Source organism: Cyanistes caeruleus, chromosome Z (genome assembly GCF_971803275.1).
Source record: "Cyanistes caeruleus chromosome Z, bCyaCae1.hap1.1, whole genome shotgun sequence".
Classification (NCBI taxonomy): domain Eukaryota; kingdom Metazoa; phylum Chordata; class Aves; order Passeriformes; family Paridae; genus Cyanistes; species Cyanistes caeruleus.
In genome coordinates this window covers 59,887,226-59,909,083 of record NC_141732.1, presented here as the reverse complement: position 1 = coordinate 59,909,083, position 21,858 = coordinate 59,887,226, and the positions used below count along the sequence as shown (strand labels likewise).

At 37.8% G+C, this 21,858-nt stretch overlaps 1 protein-coding gene across 15 annotated transcripts in view; it reads left to right on the top strand.

Moving 5' to 3' along the window:
- Nucleotides 1-21,858, top strand: part of MAST4 (microtubule associated serine/threonine kinase family member 4) — a 286,733-nt gene that overhangs the window by 161,260 nt on the left and 103,615 nt on the right. For 2 of the 15 annotated variants that reach the window (XM_086869396.1, XM_086869395.1), the window contains exon 2: nucleotides 2,679-2,759. The exons of the other annotated variants lie outside the window; for them this stretch is intronic. In XM_086869396.1, coding sequence (XP_086725522.1) covers nucleotides 2,679-2,759 — 81 coding nt within the window. The remainder of the gene's footprint in view (nucleotides 1-2,678; nucleotides 2,760-21,858) is intronic. 15 annotated transcript variants of the gene reach the window in all.

The window sequence follows — 21,858 nt, the reverse complement described above, 5'->3', positions numbered from 1 at the left end:
ATGTCTCCCAAACTGTTAATTACAATCATTTAAAGAAGAGCATATCTGGAGGGGGGGGGGGGGGGAAATCAAATTTATTCCTTGCACCCTGAGTCTCATGAATTTTCTTTCAGTAAAGTTTAAATGTTGCGACTAGAATTATGTTGTCTCCCTGAGAAACAAGTACAGTCTGTCTACTTTATATTCATTACTTGCAAAAAGCTCCTTGAAAGAATATTAAATCCAAAATAAAGCATTCCAAGTTTAGTAAGTGTAAGAAGTAAGGCTGCCTGTCATACACTGTGATAATTTGTTTTAACAGGTTTTTGTAGGTCTTAAAAAAGCAAAGCTGAAGAGTGAGTTCTATAGAAGAGCTGGATTGACACACCAGTGTCATCTCTTGGTGGGAATTTTTAGATCCGTAGTACTAGCACATCTGATGTTGGATGCCCTCAGAGTCTGTACCATTACTGAGACTCTGATGTGTTACAGTAGTGACAACGAGGAAGAATATGAGTAGCTACTAAACAGTGTAGGACTTCCACCTGCTGTGTGTGAGCCATCCAGTAGAGGAAGGGCAGTGCCCATTGCCATAGAGTATTTCTAAGATTTGTTCACAGCAAGGTGAATTAGGGGTCTCAGTCTGGGGCTTGAAGTGAATGTATTCTTCTTTTTCCTTTCTTTTTAACCATTCTGGCTTTAGTAGATTCTTTATCCCCAGTTGTTACTCCATAGCAGTCCCCTTGCTCTCTGCTGCAGCCCTGTGCTTTTGGCCAGTTGATGCCAGTGTTCTTCTTCCTCCATGATCCTATATTTGGATCTGTTCCAGCTTTCCCTCACTGCTTCTGGTCCTGTTGAAGTCTGGCCGTGGTCTGCATTGCCTGCCTCCACATTTTACCTTGCTGTGCCCCCAGGAACTGCAGTGCAAGCAGTGACTGTGCAACACAGGATTGTTGCCCAGCCTGACTGGTGGACAAAGGGAGGACAGTTGGGGCCAAACAACCAGCTCTGCTGCAATGGAGATGAAGAGACAGAGCAGATAAAGCATAGAAGTACAAAAGCAGTTTTTACAAGTCTGTCCTGTACTGATCATACAAGAAACAACAATCTTCCAGTGCGTGTTGTCGCAGGTTAGTGCAGTGCAACGCAACACAGACTGCCCCAGTGGAACAGCTGAAATCCTCATGTTGATCCACATGTTCTTCTGCAGACCTGCATGGGCTGACTGATAGGAACCTGTGTTCAATTTAGCCATTTTCAAAGTGATATATCAAGCCATTGGTTCTTAATGGATCTTGTCAGCTGAACACTACATGGGTAGTCTGCAGCTGAAACCAAACTAGCTTGTACTCAACTGCTGGTGCTCTTCTGTGCACCTTGTTCAGAGATTATAAAGGCACAGCCAGCAGCCAGATGAATTTACTCATACACAGTAGCCTTGTCAGAAATTACCTGCAGGCTCATCCTTGTCTCAGTGTGCATGTCCCTGCCAAACTTTGTGCCTTCTCCAAGACACCTCAAAAAGGAAAAAGTTGCAAAAATGTACAATATCAAAATTGTATTCCTAATCTGTTCTAGAAGCAGTAGTACTCTTCCTGCTGAAATGTTCAGAAAAATCCTGGATCAGGTATCCACCTTGAAAGATTTTTGAAGGCAAAAATCTGGCAAAGTGTTATGCAATTGAAAATCCAAACTGGACCTTGGCTGTGCTTAGCATATTGGCCATCTGCATCTCCACTGGGGACAGGACAGGAGTGCTAGCATTGGCTGGCTGCAAGGGTCTGGCACAGAGCAGAACGTACCTTTATGAAGATGAGCTGAAAAAAGTTCCTCATAAGCTTCTGCCTTTGCTCAGTCTGCAGAGAGTCGTTTTTTTGACAGAAAGCTAAAGCAAATTGCCGTGAGAGTTATGCTGTAAGCATGGTTTTAAAAAGAAGCTTTCTTCTGAGTTTTGTAGGGAAATGTGCATATAATGGCATATTTTAAAAGAGCATCTCTGAAATCTGGCAGTGGCCAGCTGTTTTTTTGAGAATCCTTTTGAATGGAGATGTACTTGAGGCAACTTCTTAAAGACACCTTTGAAGTCAAATGCTCAAGTAAGGATTTTATGGATGAATTGTTTATATCCATGTTGGATTACCTAGAAGAAGAACTTGGCATTTGTGAGGAAACACTTCATAATTAAATTGATACTAACTGGAGCACTTCTAATTTTCAGTAAATGTGTAAATTTTAGGCTCTCAGAATGGAAGTTTTTATTAAAATTTTCATATTGCTGATGGAAGTTTATCATGAGTTTTAGTTTTCTTTTTTGTTTTTTTGCATATAAAAAACTTAAACCCCCTGCCCCTCAAGATTCTTTAAGAGGAAAAAAGCACCCCGGTTGCATATTCTGTTTGGTTAAATGTCTAAAAAAAGTTACCATGTTTCACCACTCTTGGGACTTTTTACACAAACTTTGTTCCTGGAGGAAGTCTAGCGTAGTCAATCATATGCATCAACACCAATTCTCATATTTATTTTTATTTAAATCAATTTCATTTTCAGTCAAAACCTCTGTGGCTACTGCCAATCACTTCATTCAGGAGGATGGTCATGTTTTGGTTCTAACCGAAGCTCCTTTCATAACTCCTACACTAAAACATGCGACTCTTGCTAAACCTTCTGTTTACTAGAGATGACATTATTTTAACTTGCAGTCTCACCCCAAGGAGCCTGAGCCCAACCCCAACAAGCCCCTGCAGTCCATGCAGTCCTCTGTTCGCTTTTCATTTTTGGAGGTAAGCAAGTAAACTATCATTGTTGATGTTGTCTTCTGCATCCAAAACCTAATGATCAAAACATATTTCAAAAGGAAAATGGAAAAAAAAAATTAAGTATGTCTCTGCAATCCAAAATACATTTTACTTGATCAGCTGCTGTTCTGAAGGTATTTTATGGGAAAAAAACCCAGAATAATCTGTATTTTGAGTCTCTGTATCTGGTACAGAGACTCTAGATACTGATGTATAATTCTGTGTTGTTTTGACTGCTTAGGAGTGTATCTGAAATATTACAGTTTGCTTCCTGTGATCATACCTCAGATTGTATTCTGTTATGTGAGAAGTTTAAGGTGCATTCAGAAATGAGGGTGATTCATGAAACACATGGTTATTTTTTGCTTGAGTGAGGGTTAGTAGTGAGTTGAGTGATTCAGAAGAACACAAAGTCATATTCAGTAAATTGGTAGGACTGTTTTGCCTGCAGGACTAGGAAGATTTTAAGCTTTGCTTCTATTTCAGTAATGTTCTGGATAAGCCTTAAAAGCTACATGCAACATCCTGTTCACCTTCTTCTTTCTTCTGCTTCCATGTTTATTCATAAGAATATTTCTTTTTTTGCACTTGTCAGAAAGGTAGTTGTCTTCATGAGATCAGAAAATCATTAAGTGCTAAAAATTACTTTGTAATCCTCCTTTGTAATCCTATAATTACATAAAATTATAATAATAGTTGATGGATGTTTCTGATACAGAAAAACTTTTTTTACTTCCTTATTTTCTGTTTAATGCAGAAAGTTAAATTGCTAGTCAGGGATCTCATGGATGTCAGTTACTGAGATTCTGCTCCATAGGGAAAGTAGTTTTTAAAATCAGTTACTAATAAGTTATCAATGCCTCATGGATTAAAAAAAACCAAAACCAAACCACTTTTAATTTTCATCAGAGGTCTCACTTGTTACTGTGAGAATAAGAACTACTACCTTATTAAATTACATAATAAAGCATATTTTTGCTTTTTTTGGTACCACCTCAAACATGGTGTGGCAGAGTTGCTTGGATGTGTTAATCTCCTTCAGTATACTGACCAAATTAATATATGAGAGCCCTTCTATCAAGGCTTGATGTGATACTGAAAAATGGAACAATAACCTAGAGACTTGATATGTGTTTTTGAAGAAATACTGTAGTTTTTTTATATATTCTGTTTTGTTAGAGAAGAGTTGATAGGAGAATCCCTTATTTGTGCAATTTTTTGAATGATTTAATTAAAGACACTTTTTTCCTCAGTGAAAACAGTTCTATGTTTGTTTGATGAATTACTAGCAAAATCATCAGCTAGTATAGAATGCTTAATGGAATTAACATTTTCTAATTGGGTTTTTATACAGCCAGAAAAATCACTTCCCTTTTTTGGTGAAGGATGTGCTCTTTTTCAGAATTTCAGTTTTGTGGAATCAAAAAGCTGTATACAAATTTTATATTTTGTATGACCTGGATGACCTGCTGAATGGCCCTTGCAGGTGCGCGGATGTGCTGCTGTGCAAACTGCGCTATAGACACAGCTCTCAGTGTTTTTGGAACTCAGACCTTGTTTACCCCTCTGGGTGGCAGAGACTTCCAACAGTGCCAAGTTTGAGCTTTTCATCCTATGATGGAGGACTTTGGGAGCAGACTTTTCAGATGCTTTTTGAAGAAATAGAGTGGAAATTACTGATTCTGCTTGATGTGGAACCTCATCCCTTGATACGTCTGGAAAATGTCAAAGTTCGTAGAGAATTTTCTTAGGTTCTTTTGTCCTGGAATTTATGTAAGTCTCTGCTGGAATGGTTACTTTTTCCCTGGACTGGAAATGTTTAAAGTCTGATGAAATCTGAAACAGAGTGCTGTATTTATCTCTAGCTGTAGAGGACTGCTGATGTATTGAACATCAAATGTTTTAGTTACTAGTTATTCTTAAGCTTGACCTAGCGTAGTGGAAAGATGGAATGTGTTGGTTTTTAGGGTATATAAATAATTAGCATTTCCTGTTCCATTAGCTTAGAATACTCCCATATGTGGGAGGAATTACTTCAGTGACACTACTTCTGCTTATATTCAGAAATGTTAACATGGGAGCCTTACCAGAATGAATGGATAGGGTTTTCCTGCATTATTTCTCTTTCTAACATGCTGGCTCATCTCCCTCATGGCCTTTGACTTGCACAGCTGCTCCTTGGGCGGTTGTTTTTGTTGAACTTCTGCTTATAGCAGTTGTCACACATAGTAGTAGTCTAAAGGGAATCTTTTGCCAGCTAGATGATGAAGATCTTTTCAAAATAAACAGTAACATCCTGCTGGTACAGTGTGAATCTACCCATTCTTTACTTTTGAGAGAGGGTGGGGGATGAGGTGGTATTTCAGCGCTCAGGAAGGATCTCAGGCACACATTTGCCATTATATTTTTATGTTTGGTTTGAGTCACCTGAAAACTTCCAGCTGCTGTGTGGGGGAAAAGTACAGTTTTAGTACTAATAATTATAAGCAGCAGATTTGCAAGAAAAGAGAGAAGATGATGTAAAGAACTGAGCACAGCTACTGAGATATTTAAGATACTCATACTTCTAACATAATTTTAGTGTTTTTCTTTGCTGTGGATAATTTGGAGTCCTTTATCAGAGTAATGGGGAGTGGAGTGGGGAAAGTATTTAAAAAAGCCAGGAGGAAACACTAAGTGCTAGAAGTTATAGTAGCTTCTAGTAAAAGCGATAAAGAAGATGGAAATAGTAAATTAAAAATATATATAACAGCATGCATTTGAACTTCAAGAGTGCAGAGTGGTGATTGTCAACAAAAAATATATTTTTGTTCAACCTTTTGCTTTACTGATGTCATTGATACTGGACTGGGAGAAAAAAAAAAATATCTAAGGCAGTTGATAGAAAGCTCTTAGTTTCTAAAAAAATAAAAGGTTATAGTGAATTTTCCAGAAAGCCTTTATTCAGGGGCATGAAGATTGCACATATGTCAGGCACTGTACACAGAGAAATGTTACTACCTGGCTAAAACTGGTGAAGAGGTTGACAGAATTCATTCTGAAGCTTTGAAAAAGAAAGCATTAAGTAAAAAAGGCCATGTACACTTTTTTTTAATGGTCAAATTTTTTATAGACTATTTTATGAGGAAAATCCAGTTTACCTGACTGTATCCACAGCTAAATTGGCAGGAAGACAAATGAGAATTATTATCTATACCTTTTGGTAATGTAATCTGCTCTTTTGGGAAGCTTGTGAGGATTCCACTGTAAACACTGCAGTTTACATGGGGTCATGTTGTCAAATGATTATATGTTGCCAAGAGTGGCAATTAGAAGTATAACTAGCATGGATTAAACCTCATCCTATGGCATTGAGTTGAAAGAAAAACATATGTCAGTGTCACAGAGAGCTTGCCACTTTTTGGTATTTAGTATTAAGTTCTTATATCTGGAAATTGCCAAAAAATGTTGATACCTGCATTTTTTTTTAATGTAACCTGAATCAATAATATGAATGAGTAACCATTATAAAGGGAGAATTAATATAAGACTTTAAAATATAAATTTATACAAATAAAAAATTAAACTATTCTTTTTTATACAAATTTTATTTATTTTATTAATAAATTAATTAAATTAATTTATTTAAAGCTGTCTAAATTCATATACCAAATTGTTGAAATAAAAGTCAGCATGCTCCTCTTCTCCCACTTTGTTTGCATCCCCTTTTTTCTCCCCATGACATTCTGCATTCCTGAATTAGATAAAGACAGAAAGCTTAAAATAGCTACTTTCTAACAATGGTATTGGTTTGTATTATTAAATCATCAGTGAAATGGATGGCTTCTGTCAAAAAATGAACAGTAGAGTTTGTAGTGATTTTTTTATTGTTCTGAAAGTGAGCATGTTTGAAGAGCTTTTAAATGTTTTCTGGCTCTGTGTGATGCTGCATGGGCAGGTGGGGCATAAACACACACCCACGTGAAAGATGCAATGGACAGTAGGAATTTAGTTTGTTGTTTGGTTTTATATTACTAAAAGCAATAGTTTGTTTCTAAAGTTAGCAGCATTCCCGTGTTTTGGGAGGAAGGTGGTGTGGACAGTGTTGGTGTTCTGCTGCCTATGTGGGCTGGCTGGGCTGGGGCACTTGGTGTGGCTGTGGGGCTGCTGGGCAGAATTGACTCAGGGACTTGCACTGCCAGACCTATGTCCAGAGGGTCTGTCTGTCCTGCCCTTGACCCTATTGCCACGACCATGTTCCTGCCCTCTTCTCCATTAGCTCTTGGTCCTGTGGCAGCACCAAGCTGAATCTCTACCGTGAGTGACAGCAGGCCCCTCTTAGGAGCAAGGAGGGAGTGGGGCAGCGCTTTTCTGCATGGGGGGACCCAGTGGCAGTGTGTACTTGGACTGGCACTCCACTGCCTTTGGCAGCACTAGCTGCCCACTCAGACCGGAGCAACAGCCAAGGTGACAGCTGTTATAAATCTGGTTAATGATTAAATCTGGTGTAAGCATACAGTCTAGCTAGACAGGGAATACTGCAGAAAAAGAAGGACTAGTACTCCCTGATGAGGAGGGACTTGTGCAGACACATTACGTGGTTCTGTCAAGGTAGAGTAAAATTGTTGTAGAGGAGTTAGCTATTAAATCTGGACTCTTCTGGTCTCAAAGTAGTTTTACTTCTGTGTTATTTTACTATGGAACTGCTACTTCCTGGATTCATAAGGTTTTATAAAAGACACATGAGGAGTACATGTCAGAGGACGCCTCCTTTCCCTGCTTTCCTCAGTGACATAGCTTCCATACCCAGGGATTCTCAAACAGACATTTTTCTTTAAAATTTATTTCCACCTTAACTTTCTGATACCAGTACAAAGTACATTGACCTTAAGGTTATGCTGAAAGATGAAGCTGTTGATTTGTTACCCTGAAAGGGGAAGTTCTTGGGGACAGCTGATGTGGATAAGGGAAAGAATCACTTGGCTCAATTTCTTTCTCAAATTTTTCTTTAAAATGAAGAAAACCTGCTGTTTCATCTCTCAAAATAATCTGATTAGTATTCATGAACATCAGCCATGAAGCATGAGTTCCTCAAGGTGAAATAAATTAATCTTTGGCTTTCTCTTCCAAAAGTAGTCATTCTGCTCTGAAGTTATTTTTATGTCCTTGCTGTTCTCTTAACTCTTTGGGACTACTTACTTATTTTACCATATGAAACATTTTCCTCAGCTCCTCCCCATACTGCCTCATATTGAGACTTGTGACAGGTCAAAGGGAGAGCTGTTTCCATTGGAACTTGAAAATGGAAAATGAAAACAAATTTCATTGCATGTATAATTTTTTTGTGATGTAGAAATGAGATGTGAGAAGTAAGAAAAGCAGCCCCTTACTCAGCAGATGTCATCTCTTGTGTGCTCAAGTGTGCTATTCTAGCTTCAGCTTTTGAAACACTTTAGGAAGTTTTCTGTTGTTTGAGCTCTCTGGAGTCACAGCACTGGAGATTTTTGCTTGTGGGTCATCAGTATTTTGTTGAGTGCTAGTCTGCTATATGTGCATAACCGTATTAGTATTGTAATGACATTGCACCAGTGTAAATGAGGGTTCAGCTGAGAACTGCAGAAGCTGTCATGAGTGAACATGGAGTCCCCTGGAGGATCTTTGCTATTAGTTTTTATCCAAGACAAATATAGGGATCTGAATTTCTGATTCCATGTTGGGTTTTATGAGCTGGTGCTAAAGAGGGTGTGGTTTTACTTGTCCCACACTGATGCAAAATCAGGGAGGTTAAGGCTGTATTGTTATGATGATGTTTTGTAAAGCTTCTGGAGTATAAAACTTGATTTTGTCATATCATATAGATTAGGCTTTAAACACATATTTAAAAGCTCCCATGACAAACTGAATTCTTCTATATGACTTTGTCTTATGCACATAACTTTTTCAGTTTAATTTGTGGCTTGTACTACTTGATATTATTCTGCAGAAAGATTTAGGTATATATATATTTAGATCAAGTAAAGCAAGGAAAAGGAGAATCCCTCTAAGTTGACAGATGACAGAATTTTAGAAAGCTTACCAGAAATAGAGATCTTTGCTTTCATCCTGTACTGTTGGGTGGGTTTTTTTTTTTGTTGTTGTTGTTTTTGGGGATTTTTTTTGTTTTTGTTTTTAATTTATGCGTAAGGTGCATCTTAAGAAATCAAGTAAGTTCTTGTGAGTTATTTTTTCTGATAGACTGAAAGCTACAGACACAGAGCTCATGTGAATCATTTTAAAAGCCAGTTTGTTGATCTCCTCTCCCTCAATTCTCATAAAAATCCTCCCAAAGTACTTGTGTGCTAGTTTTTTTAAATCTTTTGGCCTTTCAGGTTGTATTTTGTGTTTACCATTGAATGTTACATTTTTTAATTTGGTATGCTAGACCTTCTAAGCATTTTGAGGAGGTAACATGAATTTGAATTTGAAAATTACAGTAATTTTGGAGGGGGTGTGTAACAGGGGAATGCTGAATCTGAAGACAGATTTTATTTTTTATTCAAAACATTCCTTGTAAAAATGTCTTTCTTACAAGTTTGAAGTCTATGCAGTCATAGGAATGACCTGAATGGAGATTCCTTGAACTGTTTTTTTACTACTTTTACTAGAACTTTTACTACTTTCTAAAACAGAGAATTAAAATATTCTGGAAGTATTTCCCACTGAGATATTCCCTCATAATAATGCTTATTTTTACCATAGTTTGATGTGCTGCTCAGCTTACTTAGGAAAGTGTTCAGTGGCTAATCTATGAATGTTTTTGCCATACAGCTCTTAAACATAAATGACCTGGTACAGGCACATTTTGAAATCAAAACCTTATATTACTCTGTAGATTTTTCTTTCCCCACATTTTAAATTAAAAAATCCTCACAGTGTAAGTTGTTAATACTTACAAAAAATTTACCACACCTAAATCAGAAATTGTAGGAAAGGAGGGAGGATGACCAGGAGTTCTGTTTGGGGCCACACAGAGAATAGGTGAGTTGAGTGCTGCACACTGTGGTCTTAAGAAAACACTGCAGTTCAAAGAGGCAGTTAAAATTTGAATAATTTATCTGCATTCTACGTACAGAAATAACTCTTATGGTGGGTCTTGAAAAGTACTGGAAAATGGACAGTCTGCTCTCTTCCTGTGCTGTCATACTATGGAGTTTCATGTACATGCAACTCACGTGCTAGCAGTTGTCATAAGTAGCTGTGTGACTGTTCCCATTGACCTCTTCGCTTTGCCTGCCTGGTTACCTATCTGTTAGTAGTGACTGAAATGTGCTGAGCCTCAGCTGCCCTCAACCAGCATGTACAATTCAGACTTTTGTAGTATGGCTTCAAAATTGGCTTAATCAGATTTGATAAGAATGCATTTAGTACATTGTAAATGCAAGGTCTCTACTATCCAAAATGGGACTGTCTGTAATCTGTTGTCAATCAGTTCTTGCAGATACAGAGAAACAGCTAGGTTACCCTGACAATTGGTCTATATTTTTCTTTAAAAATTTTGTCTGATAGGGATGTCAGTGGTTCACTTCCAGCAGAAGTATTTCCTGAGGTAATTCCACCAAAAATCACAAATTCTGCAGTCTTTTTGTGGCACAATGGCAAATTTCAGCTGGTCCTTGTGTGAGATGCCAGACGAAAAAAATCCTGCAGCTATATTCTTGGGATGGAAATTCTCAACCTTGCTCAATGCCAATGCTGCAGCATTATGTTGCATCTGCATCATTTTATTGCACCTTGATAAAAATAGACGCAGAACAGAAACCAGCGCTGTGTGCATCAGCCTTCCCTACAACACACAGCTCCAGCAGAGGAAATGCTTTGAGACTCTCAAAGACTTCAAGTGGGGAATGCAGAAGAAGGAGGTGTGCATTGGAAGCAGACTGCTGTCCCTGCAGTGGCCTTTTGTGAGGGTTTCATTATTTCTGTTGTACACTACACAACTTGTTTCCACTGCTGTGCTGGCTGAATTGCTTCACACTGGAAGTTGGTGATCATTTAGGGCGTCTTGCTTTGGTAATAGCTTATTCTTGAGTACTATAGAAGTGATAGCTTCACAGTTCTGAAAACCTTTTAAAAATTAATATTGTAGAAACAAAGTGGTAAATAGGAATGAAAATGCATGAGACTGAGCCCCCCGCAAAGTAGAAATCTTCTCAATCCTTCTGTTTTTCAGAGATCTTGTTTCTACTCTTGCTTGCCACTAACCATTTCAGAAAGAAAGTACTTGCATAGGTTCCTAGAGGCAATGTCTTGCAGCTGTAAAAAGCTGGAGAATGTCACTAAACTGGTGTGTTTGAGACTTCACATTTCTGATGCCAGTTGTGGCTAGCTTGTCGTTGATCTGTGAGATGCATCAGTGGTTAGCACAGGGAATGCCAGTGCTCCTGATTAGAAGAGCTGTTCCACAAGTAGTCTCATGGCTTGTAGCAGGAGAGCACTTTCCCTGGATGTTGTGGGAGAGGGATACCTCATGGCATGATTTGGGGACACAGGCTGATAAGCTACCCCATTGTCTCTGTCTTCTGGTATGAGATGAGATGCAGCTGGGCTCTTGTGCAGGGTGAATGTAGTCGTGAGCATCTCTGAGGAAGCGTTTCCACTTACTGCTGGGACACCACTTTTCTTAGAAAGTATTGGAAGCTCCTCCTGGGCTAGAACATTGGAAGCAGAAAGCATTGAGGAACCTGAGGCTGGAATGATCCCAACTTAAGTGTCCTTGCCTCCATCTCCTGATAACCCAGCTTTCACACGCTAGTGTGTCTGTCAGTTTGTGGTAATCATTCCCTGTGTGGTGTGGCAACATCAGTATTCATGTGATTCTGTAAATCTTGCGTGTATGTTGTCACATCTGGCTTTGATAAACATGGTGACATGCTGAGCTTGTCCTAGAGCAGTCTGATGCTCAAATCCACAAGGAATTGTTAATGTTAATGTTAATGCTTATTAACATTACAGACTGTGAGAGGGAATGATCCAGACCTGCAAAATTTTTTCATAGCACTAAGAAAGCTGCTGTCATAGACCAGAATCATGGTACACCCTCTGTTCATGCCAGGAGTGATGGAGGCTGCTTTCACTGCTCTTCAGAAAGAGATCAGCAAGACTCTGGTTGGGCTGGAAAACAGAAGGTGGTTTGCAGTTAGCAGCTCAAGCATAGTAACACTTCAGCTGAGCAAAACTGGTGGAAAGTTAGAGCTTCAGTTACCAAGCAAAACATTAGTGTGTCTGACAGCCAAAATGTGTACCTTGAAAGAGGACAGAGGGATTTGCTCCAGGAAGGCTTCTTGGATGGGAGATGGCATGATACTGCTCGGCTAGGAAGGCGATTTCTCAAATTGATAGAAAAATAAATGGTGGCAGAAACAGGCCTAAACTTTCACACAACAGAAACACTCTAAAGGACATGTCTGTGGGACTGTGAAGTGCAGCCACAGCACTGGCAAGGAGTTCTTGTCGGATTTAGAAGTTGTAGACTGGTTGCTGTAGTTTTGTTGGCAAGTACATAGGGTCACATTCTATCAAGTTTAGGAAGGCTGTAAATGCTGTGTAACTACTCCAGCTGATAAAACCTAAAGTATTTCTAAAAGTTGGTGTAGTACCTGAGAGAAGGGGATGATGGCAAGTGGTAGTGTACATATTTATCTACAGAAGCCAGTTTTTCATTATGAGCAGCATGGTATGTTCCACCTTCACCTTCATGCTGCTGTTTCTTTGCCAAGAGAACATGTAGGCTCTCCCCACGCAGTCTGCCACTGGACTGATGAAATCTGCTCCTCTTGTGAGTATGCAGAAGTGTGCAAGTGTGGATGCTGAGGAACAGGAGAATATAGAATAGTCTGAGACAATCCTTAAGCGTGGTAATTTCTGAATTTTGCAGAATTGAATTGTTTTGTGATTTTTAAAAGCCCTCTACCAGAAAAAAAAAGCGCAAAATACTGAGATAAATGAATATGATGATTTAAAAGAAATAAACCATATACATTTACATAGTTCAGGCTCATTAAATGCGTAGTAATCCGTGTCCAGATGTGACTGGAGATGGTCAAAGAAGAGACGGATGGAATGGTGAAGGAGTTTCTTGCTGGTATAGGAAGAGTATATATTTGCAGCAGGAGGTACTTAGAAGTCTCTTTTGTGTCAGGATCTTAGTATTTCCATAAAGTTATATACACTGCAGTTATATGAATGGAATAATAAGGTTGTCTGGTATCAGAGAAATTAGGACACTTAGTGGTTTGAGCTGCTATTCGAAAGCTGAACAGTTTATCACCTTGTTTCTACTATAATAGAGTTTTTCAGAATGCTGGAGGCCTAAAACAGCTAATGTGGGTTGTACTGATCCTCTGTGTCTTGGTTTACATAGTTTTGACAGTCTTGGTGACAATTCAGGTGCTGACTTGAGCTTCCTCATTAGAGAGAGCTGATGAGCACTCTTAGTCCTACAAAAATAAACTGAAATGTATTTGCCTGTCTTAGGAAATGGAGGGGGAAATTCTGTGATTTACCATGGTGGCCTCCCTGACTCTTGTCATTCTCCCTGACAGGCATATCAGAGAGATTTAAGACTGTTTCTTGACTCATCTAAATCCTTTTCAACTTATGCATATGTAGTCTTTGCTTATAGTGGGGGCAGGAATTGTAGGAATCATTCAGTACCTCTGAATCTCTGGAGTGGTCAGCCCAAAGATGTCCCTATCTATCTATCTATCTATCTATCTATCTATCTATCTATCTATCTATCTATCTATCTATCTTAATTAATTAATTATCTGAACATTTGATACAGGTGTTTCTGGAATTATCTTCACTGAGTTTCCAAGAAGTAGAACTTTGCTTTGCAGATGAAGAAGTGACACTAGGTCTTAGACCCTGAGGCATCTTAGCCATGAGGAAATTTTTAGTATTTTGTCCTTGATTTTGAGAATTTTCAGTCATTTTTATGAGCATAACTAACTAAAATAATCTTTACTAGTCTTTGAATTCTAGACGCTTGCTTTTAATTTTGTTTCTGTAAAGTTCCCTTCTTTCTATGCAGTTAATTCTGTTGCTTCCAGCGGTCTATTTGGCAGCCATGTCATCTCCATGTCGGAAAGTAAACTGTTTAGTAAACCCCACAGACATAAGAAAATGTGCTCAGTGTAATTATGGTTTTTCAGAAATTCAGATTTAAACCTGAGGTGTGTGCTGAAGCACACCTATGGTTGCTTATTATTCATCCTTTTGAGGAGGAGAGCATTAAGGGTGACCTGTAAAGAGATTTCAGGATATTACGAGCTTGCAGTGCTGTGTGGTCAGGTCATTGAAATACCAAGGGTAGCATTAATGGGCAGTCCACATTATAATCTTCTAAAGATAATGTTTTCCCTTTCCACCTCCTGTGTACCTAAATTCCAATTTGCCAGCTTGCACTGCATGGGGTGCCCCATCTCACACTGCTCTGCTGACAACAGATCCATCACATGGATTAACTGAAGCATGAAGCCAGATGAATGCAGGGAAAGATCAGGAAATGGCTCTACTTGGGTGTATATATATTGCAAAGCTCTGAGTTCTTGGCACCTGGTTTTTATTCACTGTCATTTAAATAATGATTTTAAAGAAAATGGTGTGTTTAAAATACGGGAGGCAAATAGAGTACTTCTGGGGAGGAGCCCATAATGTCTTTGCTCTGGCAGAGACCTATGATGGATCTGTAACTATCAGTCTTGTGCAATCTGATTGGGTGATTAATTTAGGAAATTGAATATGTAAATATTACAGCTGGTGAACTTTTTTATCTCACTAAAGACAGCATTTATAATGAAGAAGTGCTTTTCAATTCAGTATCACAAGAGTTGATCTGTTTAGACTTTGATTGACAGACTTGAGGACTTCACTGTGCTGACCTCCATTAAACCTCCCCTGTACCCCAGAAGGTGTTTTAAGAATGGGGAAAGTTACAACTCCTGATAACATCTTTCCCAAACCTATTAGAAGCTATCAAACAAAACTTGAACTTGATTTTTTTCTGTAGTTCATTTGACTAAAAATAGAGAATCCCTGAAGTTTGTTACTCAAATTTGTGAGTATGGCACTGGGATGTCCCAAGGACAGAGTTGAACATGAGGAAATGGCTCTCTATAAGGGGTAGTATTTCTCTCAGAGGAATATGTTGTTTGGGATTCTTCAAACCAGAAAGCTGTATTGGCAAGATAAAATGCTCTACTTAGCCTTTTGAAGACTGTGGGTTTGGACTCTGTTTTTCATAATTAGAAATTTATGAAAATGAAACAAACTCAGATAAACTTAAAAATGCTGAACAGTATTATTATTTTTTTTTTGACATATGTGTTTCAAATTCTATTTTATGTAGTTCGTTTCCTGTAATAAAGAAAAGTTGTTTATGAATATTTTCATCTTTAAAAGGTAGAGAAAGGTTGTGTGCTGTAAGTTGGATTTATACTGATTCATGTTATTTCAAAATGTCAGACACAAAATTTTAACTTTTCAGTGTAAAAACTAATAAAAGCTTCTCTATTAAAAAAAGGTATTTCTACAATTGAATTAACAAATATTTTTTTCTCAAAAAATAGGGCTTAGTTGACTGCAGCTATGATTTGGAATGGATGGCAATATCTAAGTTTGTAACTGTTTTAGGAGAATGATTGTATCCACATTTTCTTAAGAAAGTTTTAGGAGTTGCATTTTGATCCTTAATAATGCCATTTGCCACATAGGCTATGGCTGTTGACTTAAAAAGATGCTTGATAAAATATGGCTGGATGTGTGAGACATCAGGAGAACATCTAAGTGTGTAGTGTGGTCTAAGCCAATGCAATGAAGTAAGTCTTAAGTGGTGATTGTTTCACATGAATTCTCAGAACCGTGGAAAATTTCATTGTGAGTCTTTACGTATCTGTTGGATAACATGGTGCCTACAAATTTTTATCAGTGGGGCTGCAGCCATAAAAATGGTTAAGTTACGACTTGAAAAAATGATGTAATACTCTTAGGATGCTGTTAAGTGCTGGCAAAAAGGTACTTGAAGAACAAACAAATTAAGATAGAATAATGCTAATACTTAGTAATACAGTATTCCTCTCCCCACTCCCTGACATTTGTAGTAATAAAGTCAAGGTCCAGACATGATGGTATCTGGAAAATCGTGTCATCTTTATTAGATGTTTTCTGACCCTCTCTGTACTTGCTTATCACATAAAGCAGCACCTCTGAAATGTAGTAATGCTGCTCTACCTGCCAAGGTGAATGAAAATTCAGTAATAAAATAGGAAATGGTTCTTGTACATCTTTTCATTAGTTGGTTTGCTAAATTAGCTCAGAAGGAGAAGCTAATCTCTAGGCCAGAGTAAATAGGCAGCATAGCTGTTATCATGGTTGGCTCATTCCACTACAGACAGCAAAATGCTGGATTAAAAATAGTATTGCCTGATGTGAATTCTGATGCCTGATGCAGATGGATAGACAATATATTTAACTTCCAAATATATTGTGCATAATTTTAGAACCTTTCAGAAATGGAGGGAGATGCTGGGGCCATTGCTTTTCCTAAATGTGTTTATGTTAGATGAGCTATAAAAAACTAGGGTGGTGGGAGGTATTTTTTGTATTTTGGATGTTCAAAACTGGTTAGAGTAATAGTGTTTACGTGTATTTATAAACATAGCTAAGAAAACAGGAATTTGGCAGACATATATTGTACACCCACAAAACATTCTTTTGTACTGTGATTTCTTCAACTTATTTTTACACAGAATGTGCTGCAGTGAAAAAATCCTGTGCAGTCACTAGAAGGTAATAAACACCAACATCAACCACTAGGGGGAGCAAGATTTCAATTATTGTAATTAAGTGTAGTGATAATAACTAATTAGTACATTTTAAGCATTAAATATACCATTCAATGTATAAAGTGAGATAGTTTGACAACCTTTATAAAATAGGTTGTAGACTTCGTCTACCGCTTAGGGCTTTTTTATCCATACCCTAGTGCTTGTTTGAACTGTGATAATTTTTTTAGTTAGAAAGTCATATACAGGATTTACAGTGATGGAAAATCCCTGTTTAACAATGGGTAAGGGAAAAGAGTTTAAAACTGCTTTTTTGTCTGCCTTCTGCAGATTGAACCTATAACTCTATGTATGAGAGGAGGACATGATGCAGTTTGCTGTTCTTGCACAGTTTCCACATGAATATCTCTTACTGCTGAGGAAATGCATACTGCATGATGAAGGTTCTCTGACAGACTTGACCAAGTAAAATAAATGAATTTTTTCAAGCTGCACACTGTAGTTCAGATTATAAGTTTTTTTCCTTGAACTCCTTACACCTTTTTTGCAGCCTTTGGGAAATGCCACAACTAGCTGCATATTAAGCCCTCAGTGCTCATTTATATCATCTCCTTGCTCCCATGAGAAATTTTGCTGCTTGTAGAACTGAGGGACATTTATTCTTTTATCTATACATCACATAAAAATGTAGTTATTTATCTATGCTTAGTACCTAAATTGTTTGCCTGATATCTGCCTTCCAGATTCTACAAAATGTATGTATATTATGACTGGGGGCTGCTTTTGTCCTTTGGTATGACTTGATGGCTAGCAAAGCTATAATGCATGTTGTTTAAAGAAGGCTGCTTTTTCCAATGATAAATTATCCTGTTCCTGTGGTTACTTACTTCCTACGCCTTGTTTGCTAGAATTTTTTACTTGTTTTAAATGAAAAACATAACCCTGTATGATCTACTAGAAATACTTAATGTGCAGTTGTCACTAAAGGACATGGAATGGTTCACACAAACACGTCTCAGTGGTATGACAGGAAAAGAAGTAACTTTATTTTCTGATTCCAGTATTTATAGATTCTCGACAATGACCAGGGATTGGATAACCAAGTTGCCACCTTCCCAATCACACTGGTCATACGAAATGTCCATCAAGTGGTGTTTCTTAGAAGGAATGCGTAAACAACTTATATTTACAGTTACTTTCCTGGGAAAGTAACTAAAACGGTGAAAACAAGATCAGAAGGCTTAGTTTTTCAGGGTGACATGCAGTTACTTTTTAAAATCTGTAGGTGAATTTTAATGTTTCTCTTATGCATAAATATTTTCTTTTGTTGTCGTGAGCTTATTACAACATAGTTAAAAATTACATATTTTACTAATGTCTTGATACATTGTCAGCTGACAAGTTAGTTTATTGACCAGACTCGAAATCTCATTTGAAACACCTTTTGGGCATGCTGTCTCTTGTGGTACTAAGCTACTGTACCTGAACTCGGTACTGGTAGCAGCTAATATCCTGTTTGTTCTTTTCAAGGAGTGTTATGCCATGATAGCTTTGTTCAACCATTATAATAACTTCCAGCTATTTCAAAATACTTTGAAAATAGCAATAATTGAATGAGCAGCTTCTCCAGTTCCTTCGTTAGTCATTGGATAATAATTATCTGACTCAAGGGACTCAAGTAAACCAAAACAAACTCCTCTCAAGGGATGTGTTAGCTCAGTTCTAATCTATTGTTCTTCTAAGATGTTGATGAAGTGAGAAGCATTTCTTTGTTGCTAAAAGATGTGATTTCATTGTCTTCCTAAGCCCATGAAAATGGAGAAGGTGTCTTAAGGTGACCTGTTTTTTACCCTGGTTCACAAATTAACTCTTCTTTTTCAGTATGGGGGCTATGCTTTTAAGATTTTACTAGTCTTAGTGTCACTAAGGAACTCTATTGTCTGTATTGTTGCTGGTATTGTTGCATTCAGTGTACATAGCCCTAAACAACTGATGAGAATTGAGCATTGTGTAATGCCTTTGGGCAGTGACTTCTCAAGATTTTAATATGTTTTGAAAATTTCCAGTGTTTATTAGTGTAATTTTCAGCGTGAAGATGGTAGATTAGATAACTTTTGCATTGGAATATTATGTGCAAAATATTGATTTATTATCAGTATGGCATTGTGATTTTAAACACAGACTTTCAACTTCCTAAGCAGTATTTTATGGTGGTACTTAAAATCCGTAATCAGTGTTACACAATTAAAAAGTTACTGGGGAAGAATTTTTATTGCTGTTAATTACTGAAGTAGATGTTGACATTTTTATTTTTTTTTTTCTCTTATATATTGAATGAGACTTTTTTCCTAAGTATGCTTTTTATAAATTTGCTTTTGGAAATGTAATCTTCAAAGCAAGGGCAGATTAAGCACCTTTCCTGACTTGAGTGATACGATGTTTTTTTATCTTCAAGTGAATATGAAAAGGAAAACTTTATGATCTTTATCCCTTGTTTTGTTACTTGCCTAGCTTATGTAACTCTTCGTGATAAATAAAAGTCATCACCCAATTTCTATACTAAAGCATCTCCTAAGAGATGAAGTTGCTTGAGCTGCTTGTTGTTTTGCAAGTGGCTGTATACCAGATAAGTTTCAAGCAATAAATGCTGTTAAGAACATGTTTGCAGGTTCTTAACTTCATTATTTTATTTATTTTTGACAACTGCAGAATTCTGTTTTAGTTGGATACTGAGGGGAAGTTGCTGAACATGCCAATAACATTTTGTTGCAAGAAAACTATACCTCATTGTCAGCTATGCATTTACCAATATGACATAGATCTGTTCCTAATAATTCAGGGTTTTCATATTTTTAAAACATCATATTTATTGGTAAATTTCTTTTGTGCAGTCCTACATGGCAGAGATAAGTTCATTGCAATGGCTTACAGAACACAACAAAATACATCTGTTGATTCTGTTTGTAAAGTATAAGCAGCATTATCAGTATTGCTAGTGAAAGAGGATTCAATTTTAGGGACAGGTGCTGAGAAGGAAGTGGTCCTGCTCCCCCTGCCTCCTTTCGTGACCCTTCATTCCATCCACGTCCCTTCTACTGGGTGTGGTCCTGGGATGTCCTTCATTGAGCTGATTCAGCTCACTAAACTGGGAGAGAAGTTGTCCTCTTAGCATCTAATAAGTTTGCAAAACCTCACTCTCCCTTGAAGTGTTTGCTTTGAAATCAGGCATTTCTATGTCATGGAAAGTCACAAACAGCAGGCACCATTTAGGAAACCAGGTCATTTATTGACAGGCATTGCAAAGTCTTCCCCACCATTTACATGTTGTGCTCTTAAAGGATAAGGCCTCTGCTTTGCTTTATGAAGCATATAATTTGTATAAGGTTGTTGTGGGATGATGCTGGACTTCTTGCAAGTACCTCCCTTCATTTTCATACTTTTGTCAAAGTCTCTATAGTGCCTTAATATGCACATGTCCAGCAAGCACTTCAGGAAAATAATTATTCAAGTCTCCTTGCTTTCAAGCCCATTCTACAAACAGCATGACTGATTAGCTGGACTGTGTGTGCATGTAATTGTGCACAAAGAAACAAGGTGAAGTTACATTTGGATATATGGGTCACGGAATTTGGGAAGCTATTGCTTGTGAATAGTCTGTACAGAATCTAGAGACAGAGTTGCAAGGGATTTGACCATCACTGTTTGAAATGTTCACCATTGATTGATATGATCATAAGTCCTGGTTCTGGCCAGTGTTAAATTTTGCAGTAGCCAGAAGGGGGCATGGCTAGAACGTGGAGGTTATTCTATACCAACTCGTGTGACTCTGGGGATGGGAGGAAAGGGTCTCTGTCGGGTTCCTGGAGGGAGCAATCAGGTATTCATGGGGGTGTTGAGAATTCACATGCCTATCATTAATTTTTTGTACACTCTTTTGTTTTTGGTGCTGTTACTGTTCGTTTTTTTTGATCTTGTTTCTAGTAAATTGTTCTTATCTAAACGTGTAATCTTTATGCTTTGTATCTCCAGTTCTTGTCTCCATCCTATTGCAGGGGTATGGGGGGAAGGGGGAGAGGGAAGTAAGTGAGTGTTGTATGGTTTGTAGAATCTCAGTCGGAGCAATAAGTTGGGGAACATCATTCCTAAAACCATGATGTTAGAATACCTATCTCTGTTACTATATACATGGACAGGAACAGTTGCCTAGAATTTATCCTTTCTTCTGTCCTATTTTTTCTCCTTTCTGATTTTGCAAAAATGCACTTTTTCAGATAGTAAAATCTGTATAATGGCTTTTAGTATAATCATGTCTGGTTTTACACAGAGGGATTAAACTTTTTTCCCCCATCTGAATTCGTCTACTTGCAAGCAAGACAAATTTTTTATTTTTTTCTGGTGGGTCTTTGCCAACATTATGATAGGCTAGTCTTGCTCAATTTTTAAAAGGTTTTAGGGTATGTGATAGGTGGAGGACTTTGTTTTTAATATTCAGCCAGTGCTTTTCACAGCATCAGTTATGTATAATTCTCTGGTTTCATGATTGTGTACTGTTCTTTCTCCAAACACACTGATTACAGGCAAAAACTTGTGTATATAGCAGAGAAGATAAAGTTATAGAGTTCATGGAGGAGGAGGTGTTTTTTGGTACTTATACAGAGATTTGAGAATTTCCTTCTTACGCAGTTTTAAGGAAGGACTATTGCCAGCCATGCTTGCCCTCAAGTGAACCTTTAAAACTTCATGCTCAGTATGCTTAGGCATGCCTCAAAGTGAAAATAAATGGATGAGAGTTTTTCTTTTACTGGCTGCAGTAGATGTGAATATAGTGTTAATGGAGAGGTATAAAAAGAGCAGTCATGCTGGGAAAGTGCCGTCCCGTGGGGTACAAATGGACATCAGCCCAAGTACCAGCTTCTGCAGCTATTTCAGCCTTTCTTGTACAAGAAAATCTGACCTGAGACTTAGATGAGGCTGTTTTCCCTTCTTACATGGAAATGGTCTTTTCTAAAATGAGTATGTCTTTAAAGAAGTGTTTGATTATTCTTTTGTGTTTGATCAATGTTACACTGACATTTTCTGTGGCACAACAGTAAACGGTGTTTGGTGGGGATTTTTACTAAAGCCTTTGGTGCTAAGTAGGGTGAGAACTGTCTCATCCCGAGCGTCATGTGAGCCCTTCCAGCTCTGCTCTGTGACCCTCAGATAAACAAAAAGGCAAGTGGAAATTTTTAAGTACATTGAAAATACCTCCTGGTTTTTCAATCCACAGTATCTTTTCCTGT